We start from the raw sequence: 18,870 nt of genomic DNA on the forward strand, positions 1-18,870 counted from the left end.
CACATAGGATTTTCAAGAAATGAAATGAAATTTTCAACAACATTTTAATTGGAATATTAACAAATAACATCTTCAATATGATTTCCATCGTTGTGAATCAAAGGTTGATGCACTTTTGCAAGATTCACATGAACTCGATGCAATAACTCCACACTGGCGTCAATTTTAGCACATTCACTCTTTATGCGTTCAATCAAGTGTGTTCCATCTGTGATTTTCACTTAGTATACCATCTCCTTTAGCATACCCCAGAAAAAAAAAAGTCAAGGGAGCTAAGGCCTGTTAATATTTCAAAACATGCATTTTTCCTATGTGTCCAGACTTTAGGGACAGCCTGTATACTGACTATACAATATAGTCAGTATAGTCTATAACCTGTGTGTTTAATGCATTTATTGTTAGAAAATTTGTAATCCACATATATAATGTATGAAATATATACAAACCACATTTGGATTTTGTTGATATAAAATTTTTCCTAAAAGGTAGATATCCATCTGTCAAAGGCTGGGACCATTTTAATTCACTTCAATTCAACTCAAAAATTAATCATCAACAGGCATTTACTAAGTGTCTACTATGTGCTGTGGTAAGGGATATAAATACAAAGAATAAAACAATACCTGCTCTCAAGAAGCTTACATTCTATGAAAAAAATAGTCATATGTATTTGTAGAAAATATAATATAGTTAAATGTAATACATAATACTTTGTTTCTCAGGACTAATTTACATGATTTTAACCTTTTCAGCTGTATAAAGTTAAGAATTTATTAAAAAAACACATTCTGAAAATTCATATACCTACAAATAACACTATCAGAACTAATGAACTCACTAATGAACTTAAAATTACTTAAAATTACTCACTTCGAAAAAGTCAAAGATTAATTCCAAATTATCTGGTTTCATTGTTTGTATGTGATATTCTGTCCATCGATCAGGTTGCAATCCATAACCACATTCTGGTTGAGAATGACGACATTTGAACTCATTATCACTCACTAAGGATATCTCTAAATTTTTTGCCAGTTTATGATGGATAGTGGGAGATAAGCAGTCTTCATCATCTTCTGGGCCTTCTAATGTCACCTTTACCCTATAAACCATGGAAAAGTAAAAAAAAAAAATTCAAATTTAGCGTAAGAGAAAACCCTATACAAAATTCTATACATAAAGAGTTTAAAATTTAAAGTACTAGAATATCTGATCTCAAAATGGCAGCATATTACATTAACCTATATCTTTTAAGATAAAGAGGAATTACTTTTCTTACGTGAAGGAATATCTCAAATAAGTCTGAGGCACAAACTATAGTTTTACAGCACATTGGCTTGTTTTCCTACATATACATGTGAACAACAATATTTAAATGACAGTTTTGTTCTGCTATTTTTTTTCTAAATCAGTTAAGTTACAGTAACGCTAACTCTGACTCTGCTGTCACACATTCAAGGTCCCTAAACTCTAGTTAACATGTCAAGATATCACTTCATCATGAGAGTTTCATACATTTGACTGTATGTATGTGTGGGTATCAAGTATTTCAAAAGATGACATGGAATCAAGTGACTAAAATATCAAAAATTTTTAACAAATGACATGGGTTTGAAGGACTAATATTCAATGATTTTACTTTTGTGATGGACACTTTTTGGATTTAGTTAACTCAAAAATGATATAATTGGAAAAAAAATCTTGAATCTGTATAAAATAAAAACAGAATCAAGCATACATAATTTGTGGGTTTATTGACACAAAAGGCTAGTTACATGATAAAATCTGCCTTCTAATATACTGTTCTCTATATCAATTTTCTATATAATAGTTTGTGACAACACAAAAGAAGTCAATTATGAATTCTTGTTTTTGAATTTTCATTAGATACACAATTTATATTTAAAATCAGAGTATAATTTACTAAGTTTCAACTAGTTATACAACAATAATCAATCATTTAAGAATCAATGGCTTACAAGCAAAGTAATTTCAATGAATTGATTCATTGTAACTGAATTGGTAACACGAAAATATCCCACATAAAGAAAAGTAACAAAAAAAATTTTAAAAAAAAGTAACAACAGAATTATAACTATATCACCCACTCAATTTTAATAAATGTTAACATCTACCTCTAGAGCTAACAAGCTTTGGAGGAGCCTCTGAAGTATGATACTATGGCTATCACTCAAATTCCTGACTGAAAGTAATGTGGCATTTTTATCTTCACCTCATATACAAAATCAAATTACTCAGAAATTGAATGCTTATAAACGATTGAGAAAATGGTGACACTTGCTGTAGCTCCTAGGGCGCTAGGATGTGTGGAAATTGTTCTATGACAAAAGAAGCCCCTTAAATGGACGATGATTCAAATATGCAACAGGTATAAAGTAAGAGATAAAAAGACTATTTCACAAAGTTATCTTAAAAACAACAAAAAAAAAGCCATAACTCTTGTGGGGGAATAAACAAGTTTAAAAAGAATGTTTTTTTTAAAAAAGTATATTACTATATTTATAGAAAAGTAGCCTAATATAGACTCTATTTGTTTATTTGTGACCAAATACTGTGATACTCTACCATAAATGGAAATTTCCTCCCAAAATAAGGACTTTGGGGTCTAGAATTTTTTATTCAAAATTAAGTTGTTTCCTAAAACTTTAAAGTCCATAACTCACTGAATGTATCATACTGTCTGGAAACCCTATTTTGTCCCCAAATCTGGCTTGTATAAAACTTAAGGGTCAGTATACGACTATGCTCAGTAAAAGAAAATAATGAAGTGCTAGAATGCAATTATGACGAAAACTGTAATAGGTGTTGGAAGTGCAGACCGTTTTGATTCATTGAATTTGGATGTCCCAAGTAGCTAGCATAGTAACCAGCACATTGGAGGTACTTAGTACAATAAATCAATCGATTTATTGACCTGAAATGAAATACAAGCAAACATTTTTACCTTAAATATTCACTTATGCAATATTTTCCAGTATATACCAATCTTCTTCTTTCTAAAGAGATCTCATTATAAGTATAATCCCATAATCAGACCAATAAAGAAAATGGATATGTAAAAATCAAATTTCCTAACTCTTCATGCTCCTATGTAAACTAATCTTTTCCAGAGAATGTCATTAATGCATGGGTAAATAACTAGAATAACAAGAAAATTTTCTAATTCATTTTAGGCCAGATTTATACCTCAATGTATTCGAGTCCTGGCTATATTACTGATTTTAATAGTGAAGTATATATCCCTGCCCTAAAATGAATCAAAAGACCTATGACTTTAATGATGTACAGCCGCCACTAAAGCAGATCACAGATTGTCTTTCCTTTAATAGATAATATTCATAAGTTGCCAAGACAAAAAAAAATCATCTGGTAATTCATCTTTTGGCCTCTCCAAATTTACCTAACCTGGCCCTTGGATGACAATAGTGTCTGTGACCAGTCATGAACTCTAAGCTATTCTAGTTTGGTAGAACATGTCACCACTGGTGTAGCCTTGAAGAACTCAGAAGTTACCTCCAAGACAGCATGAGACAATGGATTGGCCTATAAAATGAGAACAGAAACACTTGTACTATCTTAGATGCTAATTAATGTATACTTTGTACATTTCAGTGTAGGAAAAAATTCTAAGTTAAGGGGTAACTAAGCAACCAAGATCTTCCCTTATTTTCTGTCCTAACTTGGAACCTCACTAGTAAGTCACTACTTTAGAAGCAGATAACTTATTTACTTTGTGCCATAAAATGAATAGACAAAACTGATCTTCAAAAATTCATTCATACATCGTTAAGCATTTTATAGCTGAAAAGGATTTTTTGAGATTATCTGATCAGAAACTCATTTTACAGATGAGGAAAATGAGGCTTATAAAACTCAAGAAACTTACCTTAACAGTTAGTGCCATGACTATGACTAGAACCTAAGTCTCTTGGCTCTATTCCAATTGTCTTCTCATAATACCATGCTGCTTCCCTTTGGGGCAACTTTTTAACCATTTTATTACAATACTTTTAAAAGTCTACCAAGATTTGGAAAGAGAAATATAATATGCAAACTATTTTGACACACCATAACTACAACATCATGGGTATATTTTTGTGATAGAAATTTTACAAGTATACTCTTCATAGTCTTTATCATAAACCAATTATCATTTTGTATCCCAACAAAAGGGTAAGATAACGAAGTGGTTATAATAATCTATTTTTAAAGCAACCACATTAATTTTGATCTTTATACACTTTAGTGACTAAAAGAAACTCATGTTTCCCTTTACTCTCTTTTCATAATCCACTTAGCAGTGGAGTTTTATAGAGCAGTGGAATAACTAAATAATAAAAATGTAAATAGCAATGCCTGTCCATAAATTATTCTTAAAAATTAGGTAAAAGATTACCAATATTGCAGCATAATGTAGATGTAATCTTATTTCAATCTGACATGCCAGCCATTCAAAATTTATGTCAACATAGGACATTCTTTTGAAAGTAGCTGATAGTCAAGAAAGAATAGCATTATAATAATCAAGGTTCCTTAAAGTTATTTTTTTCAGCACTCTATTGTCATATGATCTTCAGTAAAACTCTAAGTTGTACAGAATTTAAAATGTATTAGGGTCATTATTTCTCAGGAAAGAATACCTGAGCATTGGGCATTCACAACATACACCTTAATTCTCTAAAAGCACAAATTCACTTCTTACTTGGTTAGACATGCAGAGTTTCAGTTCTATTTCTCAAAGTCATTAATCAGAATTACAAAATGCTACCAAATAGCTTAATACTGATATTAACTGCAACCTTTTATTCTAATCTTACAATGAGAAAAACCATCCTACAAAGGAATTCAGAACATACAGTGAAGGATTATTATCCTAATACTAATTTTTCCTACTGATTTTGTTATATAAATTATGACAACACACATCATTTATTTAAGCTGGTCTCTTAAAGGAGGTGAAGATAAAGATTAGAGACTCAACATGTATATTCCACATATAAGCACTCACAATATGTAGAGTTCCCACAATTTCTAGTTCAGAGAATCATTTAAGTATGATATGATGGCAACAATGTGTGAGTAAAAGGAAGACCAAACAACAAGTTATCCAGTTATCCTCTTTGATATTAAAGGGATTAGGAAGTTACTTGATAATACAAATAAATACAAGATATTATTTACAAGTGCTATTCTTGGTTTAACAACTACAAACAACAAAAACCATTCTGGTCTGAACACTAAAAAATGAGGGATAAAATGTTAACACACTCTAACGTAACCACAAATTTTAATATCTTATGACAAGATATGGTCATACCTAAACCTAGATTTTTTAAATTTTTTCTTGGATATCGAGACAGGTGGTCTTGAAGAATAATGGAGACGTAATCGTATTTCAGTCTGACACGTCAGCCATCCAGTATCCAGATTTTCAACACCATCTAGCAAAATAAATATTATGGAGAGTAGTAATTGTTACATTAAAACAACAACAACAACCTAAGATAGGCAACAAGCACTCAAAGTTGCCATAAGTATCAAATTAAAATATAGGATGCTGCTTTAAGAATGGCACTTCACCCCAAAAAAAAGACATCAGTAAACATGTAAACCTGCTAGTAAATTAACTATACACAACAAACTAAAAATAACTGAGACTGGGTAAGCATGTAATGGATTACATGGATTACATGTAATTACAATGGATTACATAAGCATGTAATGGATTCATCCCAAAAAAGCGAGAATACTCACATTTTTATAGCTTATTACTATTTTATATTAAGGGTGCTGTCATAAAGCGTAAGATGCAAAAGGGTGGGCTAATTTGTCTCATTCTGTAGTTGAATGATTTTAGCCATTTCAAATGAGTAAAAAAATTTAAATTTAAAACAAAAGCAATTGGATGTCATCTGGTTTTGAAAGAGTAATCTAGAACCTGTCACTAATTCAACTTTAACACTGTATTCAACAAAAGGGAAGAAATGGTATAGCTGCATTAATATATTCATTTAACTGAATCCCTAGATCCTTTTAACCAAAGATTCTCTAATACAATCCAATGAGTTACAGGTGAACTGACTAAGGTTCTGCCAAGTACAAATGACTTCCACAAGGAATGTTATATGGTTATTTAATGGCATTCAAAACTACCTGACTATCCTGACTTCCAATTCAGTCTTCCGTACCCATAATATGTTATCTAACAACTTAAACAGATTAAAACTTGACAGACTTAAGAAAGACTCTGTGTTCCAAGATGGTGGTAGGTAGGTCTGGCAATTCTTCCACAAAATACCTCCTTCTCACACTTTTCAGACCATTCATTTCTTTTTTTTTTAATGATACCTCTCCAGTTATGCATTTTATTTAAGATGCTGGGATTAAAATCCCTTCTGTTGACATTGTTGGGTTTTTTTTCTTTATAAATTTATTTATTTAATTTATTTAATATATATTTAGTTTTCAGTACTGATTTGCATAAGTTCGAATTACAAATTTTCTCCCCATTTCTACTCCCCCCCACTCCAAGATGGCATATATTCTGATTGCCCTGTTCCCCAGTAAGCCCTCCCTTCTGTTACCCCACTCCCCTCCCATCCCCTTTTCCCTTACTTTCTTGCAGGGCAAGATAAGTTTCTATGCCCCATTTCCTGTGTATCTTATTTCCTAGTTGCATGCAAAAACTTTTTTTTGAACATCTGTTTTTAAAACTTTGAGTTCCAAATTCTCTCCCCTCTTCCCTCCCCACTCACCCTCCCTAAGAAGGCAAACAATTCAACATAGGCCACATGCGTATCATTATGTAAAACCCTTCCACAATATTCATGTTGTGAAAGACTAACTATATTTTGCTCCTTCCTAACCTATCCTCCTTTATTCAATTTTCTCCCTTGACCCTGTCCCTTTTCAAAAGTGTTTGTTTTTGATTGCCTCCTCCCCCTCTATGCCCTCCCTTCTATTTCAGACCATTCATTTCAAAGATAAAGTATTACAAATAACAAAATGTAAATTATTATTGAATTGCATAATTTCACATTGCTTCAAATATTAATATGATCATATGGCAGGACTAAAATAAGAAAGCATTGTTTGAGAGTTGTTTATCCTCATAAATTTAATATCTAATAGCATATTAGAGTAAAAAAAAATAAATTCAGCAAGTTCTTTTGATAAAAATGTCAAGTGCTTTAGAACTAAAATTTTTCACTAATGTCTGAAGTTCAAGAAAGTTTTCTTTTCAAAGATTCTTGAGAGACTGCTTGCTCCAAAATACTTGTAATGGAAAAAGCTATCCACATCCAGAGAAAGAATTATGGAGTCTGAATGCAGATTGAAGCAAACTATTTGCTTTCTCCTTTTTTGTTTTGTTTCTTCCTTCTCGTGGTTTATAAAAACAATTAGATGTCATCTGCTAATTCATCTGCTAATTTAAAATGAAAATTAATTCTTTTTAACTTTGTTTCAGAAGTGGAACCAGAGGAGATATATCAATTACTCAAAAGAGGTAATTCAAAGTTATGTTTGGCTCTGGAAAACAAACTGGCACTTCAAACTAGAATATGATATTACAATAAAAATGTGATGTCATATATTACATTTAGTGCAATTAGAAAAATCATATAATCACTTAAACCTCTCCACCAAAAAACCTTCCAAATTATATGTTATGTATAATACTTCAATTGTACATAACTCAAAGGAGGCTAAGCTATAACACAAAAATTTAAACAATTCAAATATTTCAGACCAAAATTTTGATGTAAAACAATTTCTTTTCAACATAGGAGGTAACTAAATTTTTATTTCTTCGAATTGTTCACCAATCAAATGCTATATATTCTACATGTATATGCATATAAATACACACACACACACCCCTAAAGTAAAACCTCAATTAACTTAAATCTTCCATCAGATATTGTCCTGGGTACTAAAAACAAGATCACGCTAAAATGAGAATTAAAAAAAAATATTACTTCTAGGTGATGGCCTAAAGTCTGTATTCATACAACGCAATGTCCTATAGGATCTAGCTTAACAGTATGGTATCATAAACTGATATTCAGCATAACAAACCTCAGGCACTAGAAAATCTTTAATTTTAAAAAGTCAAGTATTTCAGTATAATGCAACTAAGATGGGAAATAGAATAAGATATCTTAGCAAAATATGCAACAGTATCTATAATAAAAAAGCACCATTTCCTTATCTGCCAATTTAAGGGAAAAATTCAATTACTCATTATTCCCCATTATCATAACTTTCACCATAACAAATATGTTGAGTATGTATGCGTACATGCACATAAAAATTCACCTTAACATTTGCAAAATATAATCATCTAAATGTTCAAACATTACTAATAAATGTTATCATAGGATTGTTATGAAATACTATGTGTTCAGAGAAAAATGCAATAATTTATAAATTACCTACTGGTTAACTTCTTGAAACCAACAAGTTACAGAAATACCAAGATTACATAACTTTTTTTAAAAGCAAAATTAGTAATGCAAAATAATGGACATTCCTATGCCACAGTGGAATCATTTTTTGCTTAGATTTATTCAATATTTCCAAAAATAGTAATATTTTTAGCAAATGTATCATCTAAACCATTTATTTATAATGAAACTTAAGCTTTTTCTTAACACTTAAGAACATACTAAATCTAAGTAAGTCTCACTTACTGTGGATTCCAAACTGTCCATCATCAACAGTGCTTTCGTTTTCTAAAAGTAAAGGGAAAATAAGTAGAGAAATATAATTAAAAGTCATAACTTAAACAGAATGAACAACTATGATAACGATCTATCTTATTTCTAATGACCTTATCTAACGAATAAGCATATTTATTGATGCCCTCAATAAATGATTCTTTCTCTCTTGAAATTATTAGCCATCCCACAATTTCATGGTGGCATAAGAAATTACCAAAACAGAAAAAGGAAGCATGGCAGTGTTTCCTACAATAATAAACAGTTCGACCCTCATAATATTAGAGGATCAGAAATTTAAAACTAAAAGGAACCTAGGTCATTGAATCCAACACTTCCTCCTTTTAGAGATAATGAAAAGTAGGCTGAATAGAGTGCTTTTTGTACTACATTGCCTCTCTTTGATTGGATTTTAAACACCAATATATGCAACCAAGGCAATTCTTGATTTTTTTTTAATTTGGTAAAGGAGGAAATAAACTCTATGGATTTTTCTAGATGAAAGATTTGGCATAATTAAAATGCTTATTCTTATTTATGATATCGATCCTATATAAAATTCCATTTTCCAGTGAAATTCTAACTATCCTCTACATCCAATCAGTTTAAAAAAAAATCTTAAAAATAATACAAACTTACCTATACTATACATGCAACTGAACTGTGAGAAAAATTGCATTTAATAAGAAACCCAAAATTTGTCCTAGAAAAAACCCTTTCCTGACAAAAATAGTGATTAGGTAAGAAAGATTGCGAACTTCCAACCTCCAAGTAAAAAGAGTAATTTCCTATTATACTGTGATACCATCAACTAGTTCTTTTCAGTGCTTAGTCTCTAGCCCCAAATGCAGATTTTCTTTTCCCTCTGTAAAAATGTGTATGCTACGTTTGGAAAATACAGAATTAAAAATAAAATATTGTGCTTTCTCCAGAAAGATTCTCTAGAATATTTCACATGGCTCTCAAATTTAACTGTAGTTTACCAGAATTTAAAAGTTAAATCTCTTTAAACATGACTAAAATTAATTTCCATTTACCATATAACTGTTTTGAAACATATAATGTCAGTACTTGAACTCTTGCTTACATTTTTATTTAATGTGCAATGTTAATGTTTTCCACCCTCAATATAGGATTACTATAGTTACATAGGTATATCTATTTATCTTCTCTAAATTATTTCCCAAGGTATTAACATTCAGAAAATAAGAAAATCCAATAAAGAGGATGGAAGGTGACAGACCAAAAATAATAGAAATCTCATCTCTACTGTCAAGCAGAAATATTCACTGCTTCCAAAACTGAAGTAGTAAGCCATTTATTACCTATAAATTCTAATGTCCACAAACTAAAAAGATATAACTTCCCTAGCAATCAAGCAACTACAAGAGAGATAGTAATTTAAGATATGTAAGATAAACTTCAATGTGTTATATGAAGTCAGTATAAAAAAAAGTGTAAATGTTTATTTGAGAATAAAATGTCTTAAGTTTCAAGAGAACTTAATGACACTAAAAGATAAATATTTCAAAGTCTAACACATTCAGCAAAGGTGCTTCTTTTAAGTATTTTAAATTGGGGAAATATGTATCCAAGAAGTGTTGCTTCAATTTATTCAAACAAGATGAATTTTAATATTTATCAATCAAAAATTAATCACCACTAGTTAATTTTATTATCCTTTGGAATATATAACTAAAAAAATAAAGTTACCAAGGTAAATCTTATGGCTTAGATCATATTTTTTCTTCTTTAAATTTCATTTTTTTTAAGCCTGAACTAATTAAAGTAACATGATAAAGCCATGGATGCTCAGTCTCAAAAACAAGGAAATTAGTTCAGAAAAAAAAAAACTTTTATGGTTCCAATTGAGAATATTCAATACATGTTTTATGATAAATGAAATACACCAAAAATATGAGAATATAACTAAGAAAGCATTTTTCCACAGTGTTAACTAAAAGGTTGAGGCAAATTAAGAATTGTTTATTTTTGAGAGTAAGCACCATGATGTGCTAAGTGAAATTTGTGGAACTGGTAACGTATCAAGTTCTCATCTTGCTAATAAAATTTGTCAAATTTCACTAAGCCATTGTGCAGCATATTAGTAACTTTATGCATATGCCTCAAACAGATGCAGTTAATGCCCATACCTAAAGGGGTTATTGATCGTGGTTGTAGATGAGTCTCCCACTTGTGAACTATGACTTGCCATGGACCACCGATAGTCTGCAATTTAAAAGTTAAATGTCTGCAATAATTTCTCATATCTTGTTTTCTACCCATGACTTCACTAGATGTTTGTGGGGAAAAGTTTTAAACTAAATATGAAACCAAGAGATTCGTCTTTCTTACTCTAGCAATGCTGTAAGCTAACAAATAGAAATCCACTAGGTAACAGTAAACTGGCTGCTAAAAGGAAGTGAAGGTAGAAGCAGTAAGAGGAGAGAAATTAACTAAGTGACACATTAAATTGTCTTTTAACTTCTGGATCTTAAATATGGGACTTGCACTACGTTAAACATAGTAAACATGAATGTTTTCCCCAGAAAATTCATGTTGATTAAAAATACACGCTATGAACATATCGGATGAACATTAAATATACTTTGCATTCCAGCTACTGACTTTGAAGCGCTACCTTCTATAACATCTGTATTTTCTACTCTATCCATTAACTAAAGAAGTATTTTGGAGGAAAAATCACCATATTTACTTCATGTACAGAAATAAGTTTAAAAAATAAACAAGAGGACACACTAAATCTGAAAGGAATAACTCCATTATTAGGTAATGAAAAACAATTTTGACAAATAGGAATGAATTGGGATTTCTTTATAGTCTTACTATGAATATTCTTTAGTGCATAGACTAAGTTTAGTTAAAAGGAAAGATTCAAATCGGTGAATTTTAGTAATTTATTTAATAAATCTGTTGTAAGTTGTACTAGTAAAACACACACACATACACACAAACTTTGTTGCTATATAAAGCTTACTGGGTATGAAAATTTTCAATAATCAAAAAAAAATCTATGGAAAATACACTCTAACAAAAAGGAGTTGTCACCTGACTAAAATATATGTACTTTATGGGTGCTTCATAATTTTTGCAGCAATTTATACATTTTAAAAGGCTCTAAAAAAAAAAACCAGAATGAACTACTTTTTCCAAAAAGACCTATCCCTCAATCTGCATCATAGATGTTGCCAACTGTATACAGATAAACAAGTGTTGATTAAAGAATTAAATTACTATATACTTACTTATAATTGTTACACAGCTCATTTGTATAACATTTTGTATGCACTATTTGGCGTATATATATTTTCTCTCAACAGAAACGTTATCTCCTTGAAAGCAAGAACCGTTACTTTTTTGTCTTTTTATCACCAATGCTTAGCACCACGCCAGGCACAAAGTATGTCTTTAAAAATGCCTGTTCCTTAACAGCTGTACTATTTTTTAAATCAAAGCTGCTCAAATACCTGAATTTTCTAACACAAATTAGGAGAAACATAACATTAAATTTTTAAATTCCAGCCAAACGACACAAAATCTAATTAAGATAAGACAGTATGGTTACAATAGACAGAGTACTGCTCTGAGCAGTTAGAGGACTTGAATTCAAATACTTGCTACTGATGGCTACTACTTATCTATCATGGGTGAGACATTTATCCTCTCTGAACCTCAGTTTCTTCATTTGTAAAATGAAGAAATTGGACTGGCTGACTTATATATGTCCCTTCAAGTTCTAAAACCTACAAATGATCTACGATCCCATGAAAGCTAGATTTTATTTCAATATTATTGCCAATATGCTAAGTTCATTTAGAGCAGGAACCCTGTTGAATTATCTTCATGTATGTATCCTAGCCCCTAACACAATGCCACCTTCACAGCAGGATTTGTTGTTAAATGGATAATAGTTTTTCATAACACTTCAAAACTCTTGAGTTTAACTATATAAAATATGTCAAAACAAAACAATTAAATATCAATCTCTAAATTTTCAAGTGTTCTCATAATATTTTGATATTAATTAGAATTATGAACAAAATGTCAAAATGGCAGTGATAAGGAAATACATTCATTATCAATTATGTGCATTTCTGATTAGACTGTCACTTAAATTGACCAGCTGATAAAAAATGCCCAAATTCTGAAGATAAAGATTTAAATGTGAGTGGTTGTTTTTTTCATCCAAAACACCGCCAATCATTTTAAAAAGATAACACTCAAATCAGCCCTACAACTTGGAGCAAATTGTGCTGGAAGACTGAAAGGAATGTTTATTTTATCTATCTGATTACAAAAAGGGGAAAATGATAATCAAAAATTGAAGACTACCAAAAAAAAATTGTTCTTACCAAAATAAGGAAAATTTTATTTAATTTTATAACTTATGAAGGCTTTTTTAACTTCATAAAGAGTCTCAATAACTTTGCTAGTGTTTTCCTCTTTTGCTACAATTTTTCCACCTAAAAAATAACTTTTAAAAAGTCATAATGATGCTCACTGGTAGAAAATTATACAAAAATAAATAAGAGTTCAGGCCTCAATTTTCTGAATAGTCATTATTGCTAAAGTAAACTTAAAAATTCAGCAAATTTCTGAAATACAACACTTTGCCAAAGCAAAATGGTAGTAATTAGGAGTCGAAAAAGAATCAATAATTCCAAAAATATAAAGCAATTTGATCCTTTTATTCTTCAAATATGGGTGGGCTTACATTTTTAGAAATTTAATGAAGTTGCTAAAATCTTGCAATGAAATCAATTTTGAAAGAATCTAGGTGCTCTCAAATTTATACAATAAAAATTCAAACACTTATAAAACACAAAGGTAAATATTTATTAGTGAAATAATAGTTATAAAGAATAAACATTTCCCACGGGAAATAAATACTTTAACTTAAAACTTACGTTATGTTGTAATGAAGTTTTACTACATAAAATGAGACATTAGACAACGCCCATTTACACATGAATCCAGAGTGTTAGGTGGAGAAAATCCCTTACAATCTTTTCCATCTCCAAATCTATTTTATATCATCTACAAAAAGATATGCTATCAAAGTCTAATATTAGAACATGGGCCAAGTTCGAAATATGCTATATTTGGCAGTCCTATATGACATTTGTTACAAGCTCTTGCTGTGAATAATAAGTCTATAACCCATACTTCAAAAAAGCAACAAAAATAAACCTTGGAAATGTCAATGTAACAATAACACATTGACCTTTGAGATAGTTTGCAATATGCTAAATATAATGACCTAAGGGGAATATTTTCTTTTTGTAAAGAAATTGAGAGAGCTTTAAAAAAAAAGCAGCACCATTAACAGCCCTAAACAATACAAAATATATTTGAATAGTGATTTTCTAACCTACCAGAAGTAGAATAAATTATTGAATTTGTTCTTAACTAGTCATACATATTAACTTTGAGATATAAAAAATCAGTTGATTCAAGTGAGAGATAGGACTATGCTGTTTAATCTCTGAACTCCAGCTTTTCAAGAATAGAAAATAAAATTTCTCCAACAGGTCGTATTGGGACATTATAATTATTTAAGCTAACAAAATGAATGATGAGCTCAATACTTTGGAGTCTTTTACTATCTCCATTTGATATAAACAGAAACACATATATCATGACATTTGGACAATTTCTTTTCAAAACTTCCTTTTTACAATTATTCTGAGGAACACTTGCAAATTGATTTGAGGAATTTTATGATGGGCCAAATCAAATATACATTAATTAGCTACTGGAAAAACTGCTTTTTAATAGGTGATGAAAAGACAAGACTACTTAAGACAGTGAACATGGGACTCATTTAAAAGAAAGCAGCTTAATTCTGAGAATTTTTAGTTCCTAAATCAAAGTTATTAGGAATACGGTTATGAAGTGGATTAAGAATATACATCTGCAAATAAAAACAGTATGAAAGGATATGACATGCTATCAGACAATTAAGTACCTATTTCAGATTAATAGTTACTACTGGTCAGAGATTTTGGGGTTGTTTTTGTTTGTAAGATATAAACCTTACTCTTTGCACATTGGAGATGACCTACTTGTCAGCTTCACAATTACTATAAACTATGGCTCAAAATAATTTCTAGCGGCTTGTTGTAGTTATTCAAAGTATAAGGAAATACACTCTACTGTGAAAAATGAAAGGAGAAATCACATTCCATGCCCCTTAATTTCTAAAATATAAAACATCTATACTAAAAAGCCAAATATGGCAGACTAAATATGAAGTATGAAATGTGATTTAAACCCCTATGCACTTATTACTTAGGAGACTACCCTGAAAAAACAGCAAAGAAAATTGCCTCTGATGCCCTTTTAGCTTCCCTTCACTTTATTTTTAAGGAAAAAAAAAATCCTTGTATACCACATCCACAGACAATGAAAAACTGAAACAAAATTTCAGAATGTTTCTAACTAAAAATCTATCCCACTTAAAAAGTGCCACCAAGTATAGAGGAAAAAAGGGTGTCATTTAAGCTGGTATTTGAGGAAAAAAACACTATCCATATGTATGGGATATTTATGTAGCTAGTTACTCTATTCCATGAAAAACATACTTACCATGGCAGCCCCTGCATCACACGGTACATGTATACACGATACAGAGTACCTACTTAAAGAAACACACTCACCAACATATACTGTAAACTTTTGCAAGTATTACAAAAGGGAAAAAAGCTTTTGTTGCTGTTATTTTTCACTATAGGAAAATTTATTGCCAATTCTTCAGAAAAGGCATATTGAACTATTCTTTACATTTTAAAAGAAAAGACTATATATTGGCTTAATTTGAACTGTGTTGACAATAGTCCTACTTTATAAAGCTCTTAGCCAAAAAACGTATACAGCTTTCTTCTTTTTAATAAAAAAAATTTGATTTCTCGAGTACAAACTTAGTTGGTCTTACAGTATTGTGAATTTAAAACAGCACAATGGCTGTCAGTAATGTGAACTCACAACAGTAATGTAGATATGATGTACACATTTAATAATATTTACTTCAAACTAAGTAACTTTCCTGACATTACCCTTTTAACAAAAAGGAAAACTTGGATGCCATTCCAAAGCAAAATAAAAATAGTACTACTGTCAAGGTAAGCCAATACTCAATTCTACCAACCAATATTATCCAAATTCAAATACTGAATATTTAGGATATAATCTTAGAATAATGAACGTAATAGGTGCAAAAGACAGTTGGGGTAGGTTTGTCAATTTTCTTATACCGGTGGCTAAAAGAATGAAGCAAGAGTGTCTACTTGATTTACTTTATAAGTAATTTAAAAAAACTTTCTGAAGGGAAGAAAATGTATTTTTTTTAAATGTCAGTCCCCTTTGTCTGTGTTTAATTTACTTCCACATAGCACTTCTCTTGCCTAAACACTAGGCTAATTACACGCAGCCCCATTATTTTTAAGGAAATCCCCTCAATTCAATGAACTGAATGAAACTCTTCTTTTTTGAAGGAAAAAACGGCTAAACTCTCTAATTCTTTCCACTACAAATAAGAGAAAATTACTGAAATCTCATCTCATTACAAATCACCATGTGTAGGCAAGCTTTAAGTTCTTTTTGTGGCCTTTTAAATGGGATGTGGCCTTAATTATCAGTGCTACTATTGGTTTAAGAATTTTTGAGAAATCAGTCTAATTTAATTAACTGCTAAATACTACCTTCAAGTATTTGAAATACAATCCAAATGCTGCTAGCACATGACAGTTGCTAAGAAAAAAAAGTCTAAAACTAGCTAGATACTCCCATAATATTATTGCAACTAAGAAGAAAAGCATACTCTTTGAGACTCATGGCTATTCCATACTTACAATTAACCTCAATTCCATTGCAGACAAATGGTCCATGCACCAAAGGCCATTTGCTTTAACATTTTAGCACAACAAAGGAAATTACTTTTGGTCACAATAAAAACATTTCTCAAATGGTTTCTAGTTCAATTTAAAAGCATTTTTCATAAATTATATCAGTAATTTTGGGAAGAAATTAAGAATATTGTTATAGAACTGGAAATTAAATAGTACATACCTTTGGTTCTAGAAAGTATCCTTTAAAGTAACGATACTGAACTGGTACTCCTCTATTGAGTGTAACGGTTGTTTTCCATAGAATACTGTGGAGAAAGGTTAGGGGAAAAATATAAAAGAAAAACATCTAAGATTCTTGTCAAGTTTCAACATTTAACAAAATTTTCTTTGAAAACTGGAGTTGGTTAAAGAGCTTTTAAGTTTTAGTCAAAAATGTTTCAAATATAAAAATGGGCAGACCATGTCATGTAGGTTGTTCTGTAACTTTACGGCATAATTTCTGTATTTTTATAGCTCCAAGTAAGGACATTTCCTGACAGATACCTACAAACTTAACTTAGTCAACTTGGATCACTGCCCCTATTCTACTTGCAGGTCCTAGAAAAACTAAATCTTGGGTTCACTCTGTGTCCAGTCAATAAGCATCTAACTTAAGATCATCCCTGAGAAATAAGGTCTCTGCACCAAGTATCTAATAAAGGTTTTTCTTTTTATTTGAGGTCATTTTGGGATTGAGTGGGAGCTGCTTTATGGTTACCTTAAACCAGTTCCTGTCCTCAACTATCTAACTGACCTATTGATCATCTACTTCTACAAGGACAGTTGTGATGTAGTGGCTAGACACAGCACTGGTCCTGGAGTCAGGAAGACCTGAATTCAAATCCAGCCTCTTACTAGATTGTATGACCCTAAGGCAAATCACTTCACCTCTTTGCCTCAGTTACTTCAACTGCAAAATGGGGTAATAATAGCACCTACCTTCCAGGATTGCTGTGAGGATCAAATGATACATTTATAAAAATGTGCACAGTACGCAGTACCTGGCACATAGGGGAATATATATAAATGTTTATTCCTTCTCCCCTTCCCTGCTTTCTCTTGCCACTCAATATAGTTGTCTTCCTGCTACTTGAATGCCTTGTGTCAATCCAATACTTGCTCTGACCTATGACATTTGTGTATTTCCAAACTACAGACTGATAGATAACCCAGACTCCCAGTTCTGATTCTTACCAGAGGTTCCTGGGGTATTTCTTAAAGTCTAGTCATTCCTAGTCCAATTCCAATTTTTAGTAACAACTTCTTATATTTCCAGTCCTGGCTCTGTACTCTTCATCTATGGGTCACTATAATCATTATGTAAATTTAAGTTCGTAGAGAAGAGGGTCTATGTAATAATTACACCTTTAAATTCTCAGTACCTTCCTTATATTATGTACTTAATACAAGGTAATTTGTTGAACTGAATGGCCCCAGCACTGAGCCTACTCATTTGGTATTCATAAGAATAATGGCTTTATAATTAGCCAAGTACAGTAGCAATACCACACTTTATGAAATATGTATTTAAGCAATGTTTTCCTAGTATTTGAGATGGTTTCCCAAATAAAATCCCCAAAAGAAAAAGGTAAAGATTTAAAATGCCACATTACACATTAGAATTTGAACCAAAATATTCTGCTTCCTCATCAGTTACCTACTCAGTTTACATTCCTTTTACAGAACTTACCCAACTTTGAAATTTGCCTTCTTTTACCAGCAGGGCTTCCCTTGGTCATAGAAATTTAACCTGCATGTTAACTCTATATTCACAACTGGAAGGATTTCTTTTGCCTACAAAGGCACCTAATTACTTATTGACATTAATGAGGTGCTGGGTATTTAAATTCCAAATAGAGCTTATTCATAAAAAGGATTTTTGCATAATAATTTAAAGTTTCCAGTTATTTGGAAGACCCATTTTCTGAACTTATATCAAATAATGATAGAAACCTGTTTCCATTCATCATATGACTAACCCTATATAAAGGACTCCAATTAAGGTGGTAACAATGGCCTTATACTAAGAACACTTCTCATTTTTCCTATTTATTTCAGCTGCTCTGCCAGTCAGACTGAACTATTTTTTTCATAAGCTCTTACAACATTTGTTATACAGAATGCTAAAGGAATATTGGGGAATTTAATTTTGGGATAAACTGAAGTTAAGCAGAAATCATTTCTTTCAACTTTGTTGTGTGGAAGGGAGACAATAAAGGTTGTAG

The 18,870-nt window shown here is 31.0% G+C and overlaps 1 protein-coding gene across 1 annotated transcript in view; it reads right to left on the reverse strand.

Moving 5' to 3' along the window:
• GPCPD1 (glycerophosphocholine phosphodiesterase 1) overlaps nucleotides 1-18,870 on the reverse strand; it is an 88,533-nt gene that overhangs the window by 45,036 nt on the left and 24,627 nt on the right. The window contains exons 4-8 of the mRNA XM_036750260.1: nucleotides 16,827-16,911; nucleotides 10,892-10,967; nucleotides 8,712-8,753; nucleotides 5,336-5,459; nucleotides 871-1,099 (exon numbers count right to left, since the gene is read on the reverse strand). Coding sequence (XP_036606155.1) covers nucleotides 871-1,099; nucleotides 5,336-5,459; nucleotides 8,712-8,753; nucleotides 10,892-10,967; nucleotides 16,827-16,911 — 556 coding nt within the window. The remainder of the gene's footprint in view (nucleotides 1-870; nucleotides 1,100-5,335; nucleotides 5,460-8,711; nucleotides 8,754-10,891; nucleotides 10,968-16,826; nucleotides 16,912-18,870) is intronic.

The sequence above is a fragment of the Trichosurus vulpecula genome, chromosome 3 (assembly GCF_011100635.1).
Source record: "Trichosurus vulpecula isolate mTriVul1 chromosome 3, mTriVul1.pri, whole genome shotgun sequence".
In the NCBI taxonomy this organism is placed as follows: domain Eukaryota; kingdom Metazoa; phylum Chordata; class Mammalia; order Diprotodontia; family Phalangeridae; genus Trichosurus; species Trichosurus vulpecula.